Source organism: Cydia fagiglandana, chromosome 8, assembly GCF_963556715.1.
Source record: "Cydia fagiglandana chromosome 8, ilCydFagi1.1, whole genome shotgun sequence".
Classification (NCBI taxonomy): domain Eukaryota; kingdom Metazoa; phylum Arthropoda; class Insecta; order Lepidoptera; family Tortricidae; genus Cydia; species Cydia fagiglandana.
Genome location: NC_085939.1, coordinates 17,280,189 through 17,299,744, shown reverse-complemented (window position 1 = coordinate 17,299,744; position 19,556 = coordinate 17,280,189). Strand labels below are relative to the sequence as shown.

General features: G+C 42.4%; 1 protein-coding gene across 1 annotated transcript in view; it reads right to left on the bottom strand.

Moving 5' to 3' along the window:
* Positions 1-19,556, bottom strand: part of LOC134666952 (histone acetyltransferase p300) — a 35,462-nt gene that overhangs the window by 2,935 nt on the left and 12,971 nt on the right. Inside the window, exons 9-21 of the mRNA XM_063524260.1 lie at positions 18,863-18,981; positions 18,329-18,587; positions 17,489-17,863; positions 16,844-17,194; positions 16,058-16,453; positions 14,909-15,066; positions 8,043-8,153; positions 6,679-6,997; positions 6,080-6,223; positions 5,130-5,603; positions 4,258-4,491; positions 2,956-3,750; positions 1,505-1,726 (exon numbers count right to left, since the gene is read on the bottom strand). Coding sequence (XP_063380330.1) covers positions 1,505-1,726; positions 2,956-3,750; positions 4,258-4,491; positions 5,130-5,603; positions 6,080-6,223; positions 6,679-6,997; positions 8,043-8,153; positions 14,909-15,066; positions 16,058-16,453; positions 16,844-17,194; positions 17,489-17,863; positions 18,329-18,587; positions 18,863-18,981 — 3,957 coding nt within the window. The remainder of the gene's footprint in view (positions 1-1,504; positions 1,727-2,955; positions 3,751-4,257; positions 4,492-5,129; positions 5,604-6,079; positions 6,224-6,678; positions 6,998-8,042; positions 8,154-14,908; positions 15,067-16,057; positions 16,454-16,843; positions 17,195-17,488; positions 17,864-18,328; positions 18,588-18,862; positions 18,982-19,556) is intronic.

The following is a 19,556-nucleotide window of genomic DNA, read 5'->3' as shown; positions in this document are numbered from 1 at the left end:
AGGTAAAATAATAATCACGGTCCTGATTTCAAGTCGATATCTAGTGAAACTGACCGTGAATCATTCAAAACTGTCATAACGTATGCGGAGTGAAATTTGGTCAAAGTTTGTTATATAAAATATAAAAACACAAAAATCTAAATAAAAAATATGAGTTGTCAATGTAAAGCCAATATATCTGTCAATCAGTTTGGTAAGTCTCATAAAGATTGGTTGTTTAATTTTGTAATTATGGTAAATCAACAAGAACGCCGTCGTCAAACAGTATGTAATTTCTGTAGTAGCCATCCCCTATGGCCGAAATCAAAGGTGGTGGAACATTTTGTGCAAATGGGTGAGAGTCGAAGCACTATTTACAATATTCTGGCGTCCTTTGCCTTGATGAAAACCACTGCCAGAAAGCCTGGTTCTGGAAACTATTCCAGCTTGAGCAAGGTTTCTGAGAGAGCTCGATTAAAGAAAATTACGGCCGGCCGTGTCGCACAATCTTATAGAGCTCGGAAGAAAATTTAAAACTGACGGCAAAACTGTTAAAAAATATCTTAAAGACATGGGCATTGATAAGCGATGTAGAAAAGTTAAGCCCACTGTCTCTGAAAACCAAGAAATCACTCAGAAAGTACGGTTGTGTAAATTAGTCAAAGAAATATTTTACGCTAAAAACAATGTCACTTGCGTTATGGATGACGAGTCATATTTCACGTTAGATGGAAACGAGTGGCAAGGCAATTACTATTTTGAGAACACCAATGGTCCAACCGATGAGAACGTGAAATATGTTGAGCATACAAAATTTCCTAAAAAAGTTTTGCTATGCTTGCCATCAGTCGACGCGGAATGCCTAAGCCTGTATTCTTTGAGTCAGGTTTAGCTGTGAACGCCGACCGCTACATAGAGCGTTGTTTGCCATTAGTGCGGGATTTCATAAATACGAGTCATAGAGGAGAAAATGTAGTGTTTTGGCCAGACTTAGCCTCAAGCCATTATTCCAAAAAACCCTTTGCAAAATGGCGGAGTTAAACATCCCATACGTACCGAAGACATCAAATCCACCTAATGTTCCGCAACTTCGCCCTATAGAAGATTTTTAGGCAAATCTAAAGAGGCGAGTATATTGCAATAATTTTCGTCCCAAAAATCTACAGTTTGATTCGAAAAATTAAATCGGAGCTGAATAAAATGCCGACATCTGTGTTTTCGACAGCGATGGACAAAGTACCACAGAACTGCCGTAAAGCATCTCGCATGGGAGTAACCTATTTTTTACACTAAGCCTTGATATATACATTATTATAAAAACATAATTATTTTAAAAAAGGATGGTGTTTTTTTTATTTCAAATAATATTGAACTTTGTCCAAATTTCACTCAGCATACGTTACATCTAGTAGATTCTACTCTGGTCTTCCCGTGGTTCTACTCAACATGAAAGGTTAGACTGGGAGGATTAGGAGTGGGTCCGGTGGGGTTGTGTACGTGTAGGGCGTAGGGCGTAGGTTGGTACCTGGAGCGGCGCGTGGTGCTGCAGCGCGGCGAGGTGCGGGTGCGGCTGCAGCGCGGCGGGGTGGTGGTGCACGGGCGGGTGCACTAGGCGCGGGTGCAGCGGGTGGTGCAGGGGCGGCGGCGCGCCGGCGCGGTAGCGCGCGGCCCAGTCGCCGCGCGGCGCGCCCGCCGCCGCCTGCTTGCCGTACGACGGCGCCTGCTGCCGCGCCGCCTCTTCCTGCACCTGGCGACACCACTACAATGTAGTCGCAGTACGCACAAGGACACGTGTGTCGACGTACCATTTCACTGACTATTCATATCTTGATTGACTTTACGTGGTACGTTTATAGATTCGTTATAGATGCAAATTTATAAAAGTTGAATAAACAACCATTTATTAGTAGATGCATTGAAAATTTCAATTTGAAATACGAGTATTACAGGAAATTATAACAGTCTTAAGTCTTTGTAACAAATAATACAGGTAAAAAAATATCATTTGCGTTTTAAAAGCCGCTCAAGATTGAATACAACTGGGAAACATTTCTGCGAGCTCATGTTCCTATTGAGAGATAACAGCTAGGACAGGAAATAAATCTCTATAATTAATATTTTAATTCTCGTCGAAAAGAAGTCGCGGATAAGTTAGTACATTGTAGGAGAGGACGGAAAACCGCTAAAAGATGGACGAGTGAGTTCGAGGGCCGACACGTTAGTGGAGGCCCTCGAATAATACGAGTCCATCTTTAGCGTTTCCGGCCGAGGCATTACATAGTGCTTTTCAAGACTACTGCGAGGAAATAAGAAAACATTTGCATAACTTAAGTACTAGCCCGCGATTTCTCTGGTAGCAAATTACTAGCCACTGCCTAGTGCCTAGTAGGCGTCAACGTAAGAATATCATTTTCTTCACTAGAAGAACTCATTTTTATAGCGAGCGTAGATAAGTTTCTTATATTTTTTAGTCAAACACAATTTACACTATCCAATTCAGTAAGTATTTTTAGATTCCGCTTTTTTACCACTTTTAAGAGGCCTTTTTCTGTTATTTGCTTCAAACCGACTCGAAAATTAGAAGCGTTTTTGCTAAAAAAACCACAAACAGCTACAAAAGTCAAAAACGCCTTAAGCGGTGAACTGAATGGATAATTGCTAAAAAAAAATGAAGTGAATGGTTTTGTCATTTCTTTTTTTTTAACAAGAATTTGGTTCTATAAGTAACCTAATTTTATTTTTGAAGGAAAAAGTTGCGCAAAAAAAGACCTTTTATTGTTTTTTTTGTTTTAAATGATACTCATTGCTGTAGCGAACTGTCACCAATGACAGATGATGATAACAATGAAACATTGTAGTAGTGGTGGTTCAGGTGCTACAGCTATTGCCTACTTTCCAGCTTGGTTTTAGACCATCAATTGCCACATTTCCGAACAGTGGCGTGAAAAATATATAGTTGCGGGTTACGTGACGTACCTGCTGGAGCGCCTTCTGCACGTTGTGCGGCAGCGCGTGCGGCTGCGGCTTGGAGGGCGGCGGGGAGCCGAGCGCCGGCGCGGGCGGCGGGGAGGGGCCGGAGGGGGGCATGCCGCGCGTGTTCATGGCCGCCATGCGCCGTCGCAGCAGCTGCTGCTGCTGCACGCGCTGCTGCACCTGCTGCTGCTTCAGCTTCTGCTTGATGCTCGAGCAGAACGGCACCGAGCACTTGGTCTCCTGGCAGTGCTTCGCGTGGTAGCAGCACAGCGCGATCAGCTGCTTGCAGATCGGGCAGTCGCCCTTCGTCTTCCGCTTGCAGATCTTGGTGTGGGCTACGACGCGCTTCATCTTCTGGCACGAGGGCAGGCGGCAGTTGGCGTCGCGGCACTGGCACGCGTGCACCAGGGACTGGATGCAGCGCTGGATGGAGAGCTTGCGCGCCTCCTGCGGGTTGGCCTGCTTCATGTCGCCGGGGGAGGAGCCGACGTCGATGTCGAGGCCGAGCTTCTCCATGCGGTGCGGGTGGCCCTCCTTCTCGTAGCAGGGCACGCAGAGGTCGAAGTCGTCGCAGACGGTGCAGTGGTAGCGCGTCTCGACGTGCGACTTGCACGAGTTGCAGGTGTAGACGAACTTGTCCTGGCCCTGGTTGTGCAGCTCGTAGAGCATGCAGAGCGTGGAGAAGCGCGCGCGCCGCGTGGAGGAGAACTCGTAGTGGCGGTCGCGCGCCATCGTGAGGAAGGCGTCGCGCCCGTCCATGAGATCGCAGTTCACCAGCGGGTCGGGGTCACCGATCGGCTGGAAACCAACGATGGCTTACTTATTCAATTCTAAAATAAATTATCGCGACACGTTTAGTTGAGGGACATAGGTGGAGTAAATAATATCCAACGAAGGTTGGTTAGATACTGATCCTCTATTGAGGGCAATGCAGGGTTTTTATACTAGACACTGCACGTGTGTGACATTTAACGTTACCAGTATATTTACAGTAGGTATTGATTGTTATTATAGTACAACTTACTTATTTGGAGTGTAATCTGATATGTTTATGTTTATGAAATCAAATGTATCTTCAATTTATTTAAATGCCACATGACGTGTGTATGTACCACGTCACACACTACAACATACCTAAGCTGCCTTTAGCATAAGAGCAGTAACTCATTTTGAAATAATAATCCCTGTAGGATTTAAAAAAAAGACAAGTTTTAAACTGATTTTCACCTAACACATGTGCTATGTAAAGTATATCCATTGGCATAGGGACACGGCAACATAGAGAACGCTAAACACGGTACTTACCGCTAAGCTGGCAGCAGACTGCGCGGAATGTAGCCTAATGACGAAGAACACCTCCTTGTGTTTCTCCATCGTCGCGAATATCTTCGCACTGAGGTCGCTGCCCTGCTGCTGGTCGCTCTGTTTCTTGCTGTTCTTCCTCTGCGCCGCCTTCGACTTGTTCGACTTCTTGGCTTTCTTCTGGCCCTTCTTCTTGCCGTCGGGACCTGCCTCGTTGTCCTCCGACGACTGGAATATCTAGAAATTAATTGACTTGTTATGGAGTGCAATGCTATGTACAGGTGAAGCAACGTGTGATTGGTGTTTAATATAAAAAAAATTGTATCTGATGTTGTTATCTTTTTCTTTTTTCTTTCATTTTCTTGTCTTGTGTATGGGTGCTCTATGGAAAAAATAACTTTTCTATTTTCTGTCAAAATATTAAAATATGTACTACTAAATGTGCCTTTTAGTCAGGATATGTGAGTTAAAAGTAGTTATTTTCACTAAAATACTCGAGGAAACTTAGTGCGAACTAAAATTAAAGGGCTTCAGGCAATTAACATGGCGTGCATATACGTCTTAGTGCATTTTAAAGGCTACATTTAATTAAATTTCAATTGCAAGAGTTAATTGACTGAAATAAGGCTTCTAATTACACGAGTCCGCTGCCGCGCGAGGACAAACGATTGTACCGCCAGGAAATATCCTCGCGAGGCAGCTCACTCTATGTGGACCGACCTATTGGTCAAATAAGTGTTACAGATCGAATTTAAACTATTGTGAGACATGCTAACATTGAAGTCATGTTTTAAGTCACTCGCGCAAGTGACACAAGTGAGTCTAAACCGTAAAATTATTCAGTGTTAAGAGTTACAGATAGTATATCCACTCACCACTGCCTCAGCGGCTTCAGCCTGTTTTCTCTTCTCCTCTTCCTCCTGATCGAGCTCCTTAATCGACTCCTCGAGCACGTTCGGCCAGAAGTCCCCCTCGAAATACGGCAGCTCCGCCGCCGACGAGATGTTGTCCTCCATAGCTTGCTTAAGAATATCCTTGTAGTCTAATATTATCCTCTCTATAATACCCTTGTCTAACATTTTCTTGTACCACTCCTGTAGTCTTTTGGGTTTGGGTATTTTTTGCTCAGGCGGATGGCAGTGGAAAATGTAGTCGTCCCCCTCTGAGGGCGGGCAGGCCCAGATGTGGGCCATTGTGTAGCCGAGTTGCTTGGCGTAGTCTAAGTAACCTAATAGTATCTCGTGGTACACCGCCGTCCGGTATTGCTGCGGGTTGAAGAAGTGTACCGAGTCTAGATATGCTATGTAAACGCGCCTCGTGTTCGGTGATGGACTTTCGCTCCCGTATTCCTGTAAACAAATTTATTTTAGTAATAGCTCTTATTAGTCTTTTTAGGAAAATATGAATGGGCAAATAATATGTATGTTTGTAATAATTTAATAATATGTATGTTTTGCTTGACATTTGTATAACTATAATCTGTTGTTATTTTTATTAGTGATTTTATAAAAGAAAACTTGTACTTTTCACATAACGATATATTTCACAGCATTTGACAGACGACAATCAAAAAGGCGTCAGAGGTGGCGGATTTATAAAAAAACTTGGCTGCATTCTAAAACAACATATTTTCACAGTTGATTGTACACGGTACGCACATATCAAAATCATCAACCAATGGCATCGCAGCCATAATGTGTTTTGTAGTGTTTAGTTTTAAAATATATTTTTATAATATGTATGCTAGTTTTAAGGTATTTATGTATGGGCCACTAGTTGCCTGAGATAAAGATTTTCATTTCATATCGATAAACGGTAGTGTTACCTGAACATGCATGCCAAAGAAACAGACGTCGACGCCGTCGACCTCCTCAAATGCGAACAGTGCCTTGGCCCGGTACGGGAACTCGGCGCACAGCTCGCCCGAGTCCACGAACCGCGACCGCATGCCGGGCTTCACCTCCACCACCTGCACAATATTACACATATTCACACATTAATTACTGTAAATATACCACAGAATTTTAGTAGGAGATTAATAAGCAGGCTGGTTTTCCACCAATATAAGGAGAAACGCTGTTAACCTATATTGAAGTTCATTCTGGCTATTCTTGCTGGTCTACGCCTTGCTTAACAAGATTATTTCGTGGTTAATACACTTTATGAATGAAAGTTCCCTCCATTTTCATGGTTATCCTAGTTTTTAATATTTTAACGTGAAACTGATTTATAAAATCTAAAAATCTACCAATCATAATTTTACACTCGTCATTAACAACATCACTTAAAAACATCTAGAAATAATAAGTCTGATCTGAACTTTCGATTACACTTCGAAGTTTGAGGAAAAATGATTTCATCAACCACCAATGTAGCTCCTTGGTAAATCTTTAACAAAATCACCATTACACAACTTGAACTGACCTTATCCGACGACGCCACCACCCTGATATGCACCTCTCCCGACCCGGCCTCTTTCTTCTTAAGGAAGTTGTTGACTCTAGTCTCTATATACTGGCCGAGCTTGGAGGAGGGCAGCCTCTTCGCGCAGAACTTGTTATCTTTTCTCTTCGCCCCCTTCTTCTTGAGGCAGTTATCACAGCAGAAGCCCTGTGGCCAGATGGAGTCATGGTGCAGCACGCAGATCTGGTGCTGCTTCCGACCGCAGTCCATGCAGACTACGAATGGCTCTTGCTCCAGATGGTCATTCTTCATCTCTTTGAACTGATCCTTTTTGATTGCTCTGGAATATTGTGAAGTCGTTAGGAATCGGACTAGATGTATGTTTTTTTTTTTCATTACGAATTGCTGCATTATTGCATATTTTAGCATGATGCGTAAAAAAAACAGTTTTATTTATACGAAGGCTGAACTCGCTAACTGTGCCGAAATAATTTTACTAAAACCATATAATGTCTAGGAAAAAATACGGATTGATCAGGTACTTTTGACAGTTATTCTTTTATCTCTAACAAACAAGTCTTAAGTCGAACAGCAGCACACTTTAGAAATAGTGCCTCGATCTTATGAACATACGAAGGGAACTTCAAGTAAAGGATGTTTTGACCGTCTCTTATAACATTGTGCAGTTAATTAAATTTATACCGGGTGTGGCCTGTAATATGAGCAAAAAATTTAACTGTAGGCTGTATTCCTCATACTGATGAACATTTGTTCAGCGACTTTTAAAAATAACTTGTAGTTTGATTTTTAATACACTTTAAAAGTTATTCAAAGAAGCAATGTATTGCGAATATTGTTATGTTTAAGGCTTGACAAGCAACGTCAATCACAATGATATGGCGTGGCGATGGCGTCCATTGAATTTAATTCGTATGAAAAATAGGGAATCTAATTACTTAATAATTTTTTAAAAGTTGTTGAACAAAAGTGTCACCATTTGAGGAGTACAATCTATGTTTTAATTATTTGCTCGTGTTACAGGGCACACCCGGTAAAAGGGATCATTCTGACTTTTATTATCATGAACCTAAGTCTAATTTACAAAGGTACCTGCGATAATATGTTACACAACGAAGGCCGCAAAAATATCTGACACGATCTTGTTTGTAGAGCCACAAGAGCGTGTCACATATTTTTTCGGCCTTCGCAGAGGCACATATTATTGCAGGTACAGTCGCCATCAGATATATCAGAGCGGCAAAGGCGCTCACAAATATCTGAACACGCCTCTATTGTCAAGGCGTTAGAGTGCGTGTTCAGATATTGTGAACACCTTGGCCGCTCCGATGGCGACTGTACATGATAAAAAATATTAATATACTCACGTTTGCGTCTGCATGGGGTCGTCGCCGAGCGTCACGGTGTCACCCTGGATGTCGTTGAAGCATTTCTGGCAGAAGGTGTATCTATCGGACACAACCCCATACGCTTTTAGACTACATTCGACAATCGAAGTGAAGCGTGTGCGGGGAAGGATGTGCGTGAAGGGGCGAAACAAAAAATTAGTAAGCAATGAGAACAAAACGGGTTAGTTCGGTCAAAATTATTTTCGTTGTCTTGTTTTTTTTTCCAAAAAATGTGACGGAGTGGAGCTTTTTGCATGAGGTGACATTAAGTTTTTAATTTTTATCGTGTGAATAATCAACAGCTAGAAAGACATGCAATAGCGTTCGACTTTTTTATTTATTTAACTGTATTTTAACAAGCGTGACAGAGTGGTTAAAAAAATACAGCAAAAAGAATTTTGACCAAGTTGATACACAGAAGGAAGATGTTAGGTTCACAGTGGATGGCCATAGGTGTCTGAATACAAGACATATATTTCATGAGTGAATTATTAGCGTTTGCGACCATATCCCGCATTGGTGGACCTTTTTCCGCCGCTTGATACCACAAGTACAGTTCGAATGCGTACGAGGTAAAAACGCGCACGTTAAGTAACTAGGGTAATAGGGCAATTAATAATTGGCCACCCTAAACTAAAAATGAATTCTATTCACCTATAAACAGACTTCATTTTAGTATAATGTGGCTAGTTATTGAAACCTTATACTAAAATGAATTCTGTTTATAGGTGAATAGACTTCATTTTTAGTTTAGGGTGGCCATAGGCCAGTTACTGGCGAATTACCCTATGTATTGCAATTTCGGGAGCGTTATCTCAACGAAACCTCTCTTGTATTCAGATGTTCGAGGGAAAGACGTAGAAGCACAAACGTATTCACGAATTGACATTGCATATGCTTTATTTAAATAATAAAAAGAAAAACAGATGAGTTTATTCGCAATTATGTTTGTGACATAACAGGCGTACAATGCTATTTTAAGGTTCCGTCACACGGGCGCGTTTTCTGTAAGCGGCGTTCGGCGTGAGGATATAGTTTTGGGTCGTCCCATTCGTTTTTCGTCAAGTTCTTAAATCAGTCCTATTCTGCTTTTGTCACCCATTCTACATTCGTCACAATCTTCGGTGGCTTTCAATGTAGGGTCTGTGCGGAAAGAGAAGAGTCGTAGAATGTATGGGCTCCCCTACATTTCACGACTCTTCTCTTTCCGCACAGACTCTAAAATGAGTGAAGAAAGCAGAATAGGACTAATTTAAGAACTTGACGAAAAACTAATGGGACGACCCAAGACGATACCGGCGTGAGCGTGTTATATGTAAAAGCGGCGCGCCCCGCTCACGCGCCGCCCGCAAAACGCGCCTGTGTGACGGAGCCTTTAAACTACAGCTGAATTTATGTCGTTAAACTTGTCTCAACAAGAATATTCAGATTAATTTGTAATTTACATGATAGTGTAGTGTAGAAGGTAGATAGGAAAATAGAAAATGTGCTATGGCAAATTAAACAGGGGATAACATGAGTAGAAAGCACAAATAATATCTATCTGCATTATTTATTAATGATGTAGACAACATTAAAACTTAATTTAACATAGTTTATTTCCACCATGATATCTAACCAAGGGACCCGGGTATATCCTTAAACTACGTCCAGGACCCGGGTATGTCCTTAAACCACGCCCAAGACCACCGGTGGACGGGCAGCAGCGTCCCTCAAATTCGGTGTACTCGACTGCGATCGCCAACCCGCCTGCCAAGCGTGGCGATTATGGCATTCACCCCCCAAAAAAGGGGGAGGCCTATGTTCAGCAGTGGACGTCTTATGGCTGAGATGATGATGATGATGATCTAACCAAGCGCATACGGTCAGCAGCAGAAGTTGCTAAGCGAGCGAGGTGTTCAAATCTTACCTTGACGCGCTCTTATTTTCATAACAATAAAGTCGCGTCAAGATAATTGTGGACACCTCGCCCGCTTAACAACTATTGCTGCTGACTGTACATAGTGTCCAGAAAACCTGATTAGCTGTCGGGAGAGAGGTTCTCTTTAATTTTCGGGGGTATCTAACCTTTCAAACGACAAGATTGTCAAGAAATTCTTAGGTACCTATTGATGGCCACAGCAAATGTTTGTGAAAATTATGGCGCTTCTGGCGTACGCTTTTAAAGCCACCTTATACATATATTGTAAATAAGGTTCATTTTAACTTATATCTTTCAATGGTGTCAGCGTGAGTGTGATATTTTTGTATATGACAACAAGTTAAAATCTTAATTAAAGTTGATGTAAATATATGTCTAACATGAAAATATTTCGACGCATAGCCCTGAATATCTGCATATCAAACTACGGCCACCACAGCACTACACCTTATTTCAAAGGTATAAGAATATTTTTGGCATGGCTGTTATGACTGACACAGCAATACGTTTAATTAAAAGTAATATAAACTCATGTTCCCGAGGCACCAAATGAAATAGGAACAGCTATTTTGGATTATGGCTTACTATCCAGCCGAATAATAATAATTATGGCGCACTCCATATATGCGTATGTTACCTTCCCCCTGACTTACCATTGCATATTTTAGAAACTTTCTATTTTAATTGCCAAAATCGTATTCTTAATGCCTCAGACAGTGACAACTTTTTACTAATTGGTGATTTTAACACAATTAACTTAACATGGAAACACTCATCAATTTCAGACGACCTGATCCCACACTGTCCTCTTGATCGCAAAGCGCACTTATTGTCAGATTTTATCTCCCTGTGTAATCTAAAACAGTTAAACAGTATACCTAACAAAAACGGGCGTATCCTGGACCTTGTACTGACTACATTCAGTTACGTAACAGTCTATGGTGCCGTACCGATGACGAGACAGGATGATCATCATCCGCCTATTATAATTGATATTCCGCAGGTTGTAAGAAATCGCCCAATGACAATTAATTCCACTAAACGGCTGAATTTTAACAAATGCGACTTCTCTAAGATACGTAGTGAATTAGGGTTAGTCAATTGGGATAGGTTGCTTGAGTCGTCGGACGTGAATGTGTGTACAAACTTATTCTATGAAACACTCTTTGGCATCATTAAGAAGCATACCCCCTTTTATAAAAAAAAATCCAATCGTAACTACCCGGTTTGGTACAATAACGCATTAAAAAGTTGTCTTGCTGAAAAACACAAATTTCACAAATTATATAAAAAATTTGGCAATCCCCGTGACTACGATGCTTTTTCTATTCTTCGTAAAAAAAGTAAGATTATGATAGACAAATGCTACAGGGCGTTTATATCATCGGTGGAGGAAGCTCTCCAGGATGATGCAAAGGCTTTTTGGCGTTATGTAAAAAATAAGAAGGGCCACTCAACAATTCCGCAATTAATGACGCATGGTAATACATCTGCCTCCGACTGTACGGGAATATGCAACCTTTTTTCTTCATATTTTGGGTCGGTCTTTGAACCTGTTTCTACTCCTTCCCCTAACTCCTATGCCTCTTCTTTAAAAACCAATTGTAATTTAAGTAATGTATCACTAAGTGGCGTTTCTATCTCTGCTAATATGATTGAAGAAAAAATTAATAAGTCGCTGGACAAAAATAAGGGCTCGGGGCCAGACGGTATTCCTCCATCTTTTGTTATCTCCTGTGCTAAAGAGCTTAGTTTGCCACTGAGTTTAATATTTAATAAGTCCATACAGACAGGAACTTTCCCATCCGTATGGAAGACTGCCTACATTGTTCCTATTTATAAATCGGGTGACAAGTTGTGTTGCGAAAATTATAGACCCATAAGTATTCTGTCGTGTATAGCAAAACTTTTCGAATCTCTTGTCTATAAACATCTCTATTATCACTTTAGTACATTATTTTCCAAAAAACAGCACGGTTTTGTTAAAAATAAGTCTACCATTACTAATCTCCTAGAATACAAAAACTTTTTATGTACCAGTTTTGCGAAAAGGGGGCAGGTCGACTCAATATATACTGACTTTTCCAAGGCCTTCGACAAAGTAGATCATGGTATACTTTGTCATAAGCTTGCGTTCTACGGGATACACGGAAGTCTGTTCAGGTGGATATGTTCTTACTTGAATAAGAGGAGCCAGCTTGTAGCTATCAATGGTTCTATGTCTGCCCCTATGCCCATTACATCTGGGGTGCCGCAAGGGTCACATCTGGGGCCATTGCTATTTTTAGTTTTTATAAATGACTTGGCAGAAAACCTCTCTTGTCCATCACTTTTTTATGCAGACGATCTGAAGGTGTTCACGAGGATAAACAATATTGATGATTGCACACAGCTACAAAATGACTTGCATACGATTTCTGACTGGTGTTTTAGTAATCGTATGTTTTTAAATGTTAGTAAATGTTTTATAATATCTTTTTCTAATAAAAAGCAGAAACTTTACTATGACTATGAGCTGACCGGTCAGAAATTAGAGCGTAGGGTTGTTGCTAAGGACCTGGGCATTTGGTTCGATGAACAACTTAATTTTAGGTACCACTATGAATATATCACTAAGAAAAGCAACCAAATGCTGGGATTTATCCTTCGTGTTACCAAAGACTTCAAAAAGCCGAGCAGTCTTCTCTGCCTATTTCAGAGTCTCGTACGCAGCGTGCTCGAGTATGGTTGCATCGTCTGGTCGCCCCATTACGATGTGCACTCTAACAACATTGAGCGAGTACAAAAAAAATGCCTTAAACTCTTGTCCTATCGATACAAACCTGATCTCATACGTCATAGTTATGATCAAAGACTACATACACTTAGCATATCCTCCCTTAAGTCTCGCCGTCTCCTACATGACTTCTTATTCCTACACAAACTTCTTCATCATAAAGTTGACTCGCCTAGCTTATTATCCCTGGTCACTTTCAATACCCCTCGATTCAGATCCCGTGCTCCCAGGACTTTCGCCCTTCAAGTGTACAAAAATAATACATCTTTTTATAACCCAATCGTTAGAATGTGTCGTCAGTACAATGATTTAGTTTCACAATATAGAGACATCGATATTTTCAACTCACGGCTAGCAGTCTTCAAGAGGCAAGTCATTAGTGTTCTTGGCCACCATACTACACAACAACAATAGTAAGCAATTTAACATGTTACGATCATTTATGTAATTTTAAAATTTAGTATGTTTTAAGATATTTTGTGTTTTTTTTTTATAATTTTAGGATAGTTTTTGCTCGTTGTTACTTATTGTTCTTGCTGTGCTCACTAATTTTGGATGGCATTTTTATACAAAGCCTACCACTTTTATTGTAATCATGCATTGAATGTCGTCTGTATAGTGTGCCTTATGAATAAAATAAAATAAAATTATCACATTATAAGAATAAAAATGTGTTAATAATAGTACATTATTGTCGAGGCTCGGAAGTAGCTACTTGCAGGCTGAGGATTCGTTTTAAACGGACGACCTTGGGAGTCCGTTTAATTGAATCCGAAGCCAGCAAGTAGCCTTCCAGCCGAGTCATATATAGTGCTTTTCTCAAAAATGGTGCAAGAAATATAAATATCATATAAATATTTTACAAAACCAACGTTCTTACTTATATATTTTCACAGAAAAAAGCCCTTCCCGCCTTTTTATTTTTTTAATAAAAAAAATAGAAGTGTATTTTCTGCCTAAAATACGCCAACCTATTTGAGACAGCTAAATAGTCGCGGTACTAATCATCGGTTTGGCTGTTTATTGGGCCTGTGCCTTCATTTGATATGGTCATTTCAACTTTTAAAAAGTTTGGAACTCGACAAATAATGGAATTTGTATGCAACATTGTAGTCCCAAAATCGAGACTGCAATGTTTTTAACTTTTTAATTTTTGACTAACCATAAACTTCGCGCTTCGCGACCTATTTTTTAGACGGCAAAGTCGACTTTGCCGTCCATTTTTGAGAAAAAAATGTTATGTTACAGGATGGACTTTGTTATCGACCTTTGTTTAAAATGCCCATTTTTTTTAAACGAGAAATGTAACTTATCGAAAACCCAAGCCCGTTGTGGAATGGAAATGGTGAAAGTAAACTTTGTTACAGTGACTACACACATTTTAGTCATACATCAAACCAACAGTGAAAGGATGGACATTGATGTTGAAGAAAACACTAAAATGTATGGCTGGTAATTGATTTACATTACCCATACCTACAATTTTATAGTTAAAATTATTTGAGATGAATTAAATATAAAAATATCATTTAAACTGGCTTTTGGTTCTAAGTTTCAATTCAAACAATCGCAAGATCGATATTAAAAATTAGAACGAACTATTTCGTCTCAAATAATCTTAATTTGAAATATTTTGCTCAAACGCTTATACTCAACTCTTTTCGGCAAAAAAAATTGTATTATGGTTTACAAGATAAAATATGTATTATGGCGAAACAAACATGAGTACTTTAGTAATCATATTTATTAAGCGTTTGGACAAATAAAATTATTATTCGTAAGAAGTAAGTTCACAGTTTTACAGCAACAATTGTAAACATTATTCACGATTATATCTTAATTTTACATTAAAAAACTAAGTATTTGAATCTAATTAGTTGCAGAATTAATAGTTGGATTTGAACCTTTTGAATATTGGCTATGTTCGCTAATAAAAAATGCAAGTACGGATGGTATTCCACCTATTCAATTTTCCTTTGTCCAATTTGTCTCAGTCTTGGCTTAAAAAGAAAGTGAAACGCAGACATTGGACAAAGAAATTGGACAGGTGGAATACTAACCTAAAGGCTTCGTTACACAGGCGCGTTTTTCGAAAAACGTGCCTGTGTGACGGAACCTTAAGACCCGACTCGATCGGTGTGTACATACCTGTTCTGGTAGCTGAAGTATTTAGCGTCCCTCGGGATGGTGCAGAGCTGCTTGCCGTAGCAGCACAGCACCTGCGGGTTGAAGGTGTACTTCCGCCCGCAGCAGTAGCCCAGGCTCTGCATCACCGGGTCGATCTCCTGCTCAAACACCTCCGACAGCTGGAGGTAAGGGACACGGTTAGTGGTATGAAGTACACTATATACTCCAGCAGGCGCAGCATGGTTCCAATTTTATCGCCTGTCACTATGCCCGTCACTTTCGCACTTACACACTTGTTAGAACGTGAACGTGACAAGCGATAAAAATGCGACCGCGCTACCGCTGCAGGTCGGGACATCTTTAAACGCCCCGCCTATCGTGTGCAGAACGTCATCCTGAATTAATATTACCATAAATTTGCGGGCACAAGGGCGCATCTTACAAGTGTTTGAACCTTCTATACAACTCGTATTTAAAGCAACCCTGCACGACTGCGTCTTCTCACAACCAACGGCGCTAACATTCAAATATGGATCGTAACTACTATATTGATGGTTCAAATTCCTTGCGATCAGTGGCGTAGCGTGAACTAATCTAGCCGTAGGCGAAGTCGCATCTGCGAGGCCCTTTTCTTTCACTGTGCCCTAAGATGCGTCGCGCGAGGCCCCCCTTGGGGTGCGAGGCCGTGGACGACGGCCCACTTCGCCCACGCCTAGCTACGCCACTGCTTGCGATATTAATATTAAATGTGCATTTTTTGGCTATCATTAACAAGATAGGGGAGGACGCCACTAGATCGCTGTACGCTGTAGTCCCCTTCTCTCTGGATATTAACATTAAAGTATTTTGTAATTACATATTATAAGAGTGAGGAGCTTTTAAAAAAAAGTGCGGAATATGTTTTCGTTCGTAACCGCAACTCGTAATTAAAACTGGCCGCGTAGCCAAGATGCCAATCGCTTACGCTCCGTAGCGATCGAAACGCAACTGTCACTGTCGCGCTAATATAGAAAAGTGATAGAGAGACATAATGCTATTCATTGCCGAAGCGATAGCGATTGTAACCTTGGCTAGGCCGGCTGAATAGGCGAGCAATTTTTGTAACTGTTATTCTCATAACAGTTAATACTCAAACATTGACAGTTAACGAGATACAGATACATTACTTACCTTTGTACAATATCTGTAGACCCTCGAATTCTTCCTATTATAAAGCCACGCGTTATCGAACATGAGCCAGACATCGTCGACGTACTCCCAGGGGTCTTTGTACTCGCCGCGGTCGAGCTTCATCTTGATGGTGGACAGATCTATGGGCTTGGTGACGATGTCGAAGTAGTCTGGGATGCCGAGGGCCTGCGCGTCCACCGGCTGGCGGAAGGGCGCGGACTCGTCGAGACGGAACAGTTTCTCTAGCGTCGGCATTAGCGCTTGCCGTAGGTCTTCGGGTTTGAACACGAATATACGCTTAGGGCCGCTTGTCGGTTCGACGCTGCCCGTGGCTTCCACCGGCTCCTGGGTACGACGGAATATATTCGTATTTTGCACACCATTCGCAGACAAAAACTAAGAAAATAAATTTAAGTATATAATTTAGACCATGGAATGAAGCTTGTTACAATTCCAACAGACATTAAAAAAAAATAGTAGAAGCCTCTTAAATTTTTATCCAGACGTCTGTGACAAATGCCGGTCAGCACCAGTACCACCAGCATCATCAATAGTCAGTGTCATCTAAATTTTAATAATTGATTGATTCTGATGGGAGTATCCCAGCTTGTTTTAACTCTTTTCGTCTTAATTATCCACCTACTTACTAAATGCAAGCATATTCAATTTAATATCATACTGAGAGTGGCACATTACAATTTCTCACAAAGAATTATTTATTAGAATTTCAAATTAAATGACTGAATAACCTGCTTCAGAAGAAGTTTAGACTACCATGACACTAACCTCTTTGACCTCCGTCTTAATCTCTTGCTTGATTTCCTGCTTGACGGGGGCGAAGGCGTCATTGGTCTGTGGCGGGGGTCCGGCGGCGGCGGCGGCGGCGGGGTCGGCGGGGTCGTCGCGCATGTTCTTGCCGCCGGCGTCGGGGTCGGCGGGCTCCTCCTTGACGCGCACGTCGGGCGCCGGCTCGGGCGGCGGCGACGGCGCCGGCGCGGGCGTGGGCGGCGCCGGCGTGCTCGGCGTGGCGGGCGGCGGCCCCCCCGCCCCCACCCCCACGCCGCCCGGCGACGGGGATGCCCGCCCGAACGTGTGGTTCATGAAGGGGCTGGCGGCCGGACCGCCTGACAGTCGCATCTGTACGAACATTACATTCATTGCTAACGTGTATTACGAGAACATCGGTTTCGCTTGCTTGTTTATAATTGATATGAGTGTGGAAAGTAAGCGGGGCCGGAAATTGCCGTTCCACGCGTATGTTACGCGGCATTTACTGTGCGAGGAAATAAAAAATACGTGTATGTATAACGGCAATGTTTTCCAAAGACTTTTAAAATGGGAATTTGTAAAATCGCTTCAAATATGAACACACAACGATGCTAGACTGGACTAGTTCTCGGTAAGTATTTATATGTATGTAGGAACGCTCACCTTGGCTTGGTCGGCTTGCACCTGCTGCTGCTGCTGCGCGGGGTCCTGCGCGAGCGCCGGGCCGTTGGTCTGCACGGGCGCGTACTGCGGCGCGGCGACGGCGGGGGTGGCCGGGGCGGGCGCGGAGGGCGGCGCGGGCGAGGCCATGGCCTGGAAGGGCGACATGCCGGGCTGCGCGCCGTTGGGCGTGGGCGGCAGGCCGGGCGAGGGGCCGGGCGGCGCGGCGGGGAACGTCATGCGGCCGCCCGCCAGCAGCCCGCCCATGCCGGGCGACGGGATGCGCATGCCCAGCGGCGCGCCCGCCCGCGGCAGCCCGCCGCCCGGGCCCGCCACCTGCCCCGCGCCCGGGCCCAGCGGCCGCGCGCCTGCCATCACCTGCCGACCGACAACCGGGTTACACGACTAGTCTGGACATACACATGCATACGAACAAATCTTGACACTTTACATACGAAGGCCTGAAACGCCTGGACTTACTTGCTTTTTACCACGACCGAAAAACAAAACTAACCTTCAAGACCACTACGAACAAAAACTACAATTTATTGTTCAGTCCCTGATGTTAAATGACCATAGTAATAAAAATAAACTTTGAATTTGATAATTGAGTCGCTTAACTTCAAACTCGGGTAAATCCATCTGTCAGATTATGCGATTTTGGTATTAAGAAAAGGTAATAGGGTAGACATTTGCTGAGAGGGTCGAATGGATTTACCCGAGTTTGAAGTTAAGCGACACAATTTCCCGACCGAATTAAAATTCTCTACGGCCTTACCCTAAATTCAATTTGAATAGAACAAGAAAAATTCTAAAACAAAAAAAATGAATACTCGCACATACCTTGCCACCAGGAGGCATGCCGGGCTGCTGCAGTCCCTGCTGCTGCGCTTGTAACTGCTGCTCCTTCCTCTTCTGTCTCTTCTCTTCTAGCTCCTTCTGTATCTTGTATATCTTCTCGGCCAGCAGGTGGTAGTACTCGGAGCGCGTGCTGGCCATCTCGTACATGTCGCCTTCGACTTTCCTCGCGTACGCTACTAGGTTGTGCATTCTCTTATCTAACATTGCTGTGGGGTCTGGCGTTGGGAAGATAGCTTGCACCCTGTGGAGAAATTGTTAGTGAATATTTGATTGAAACAATCAAATTTTATAAATAATATTCAGTACAATTGTTTACTTACTGTCCTCCGGCCGCCACCCTTTACATGGCGACCCTGCCAGAATCAGGAGTCTGTCTCACTCTAAAAGTGAGAATGACGACACAATACACGCGATAGAAAGAGTTCGCGTTCAAGTTGCTTTGCGTCCGGCCTGCGGTAACTTCGATGATTACTTTAGATCTGGAATATAGTTATCTCGACTATAGAGGGGACTTACAGTTTATGAACAAGATGGTTTCTGAGATCGGCTGTTATAGACTGGTGCCACTCCTTCGTGCCAGAGACAGGGTTGGCGGTGACGGGGCCGCCGGGAAGTTGGATTGTGCCGGCTCCCATCTGAAATTATACTGTTTTAATACACAGGAATAATCACATTGACTTAATGTGTTGTTTATGTCTGGTGGGTATTTTGGGACAACTGAGCACTTTATCCCTTTGAGCGCAATGGACGTCAATTAACGCGCGCGGCTACAGTCCAATATCAACTTTCGTGCATTCTGACAAAGTTCACGATGACGCGCCGCACCCATTAGGCGTGGCGATCAAAGCGTATTACTACAAGTTTTAAAAAAAAGCAAGCCAAACCATCTCCTAATTGCTTGAGGTACTGTCGTCGTAGTAAATGGCCCAATGGTATTGTAATGAATGAAAATCTTTATTTCAGGCAACTAGTGGCCCATACATAAATACCTTAAAACTAGCATACATATTATAAAAATATATTTTAAAACTAAACACTACGAATCACATTATGGCTGCGATGCATTACGCGACCCCGCAGTGTCAGGGAGCCGGCCGCGGAACCGCCGAAACTTGACACCCTTTTCTTCTTTGATTGTAATAAAAGTATCTGGGATGCAGAGCAAAGTTGAATGAATAAGGAATGTGTAGGGTGTTGGTGTGTGTGCACT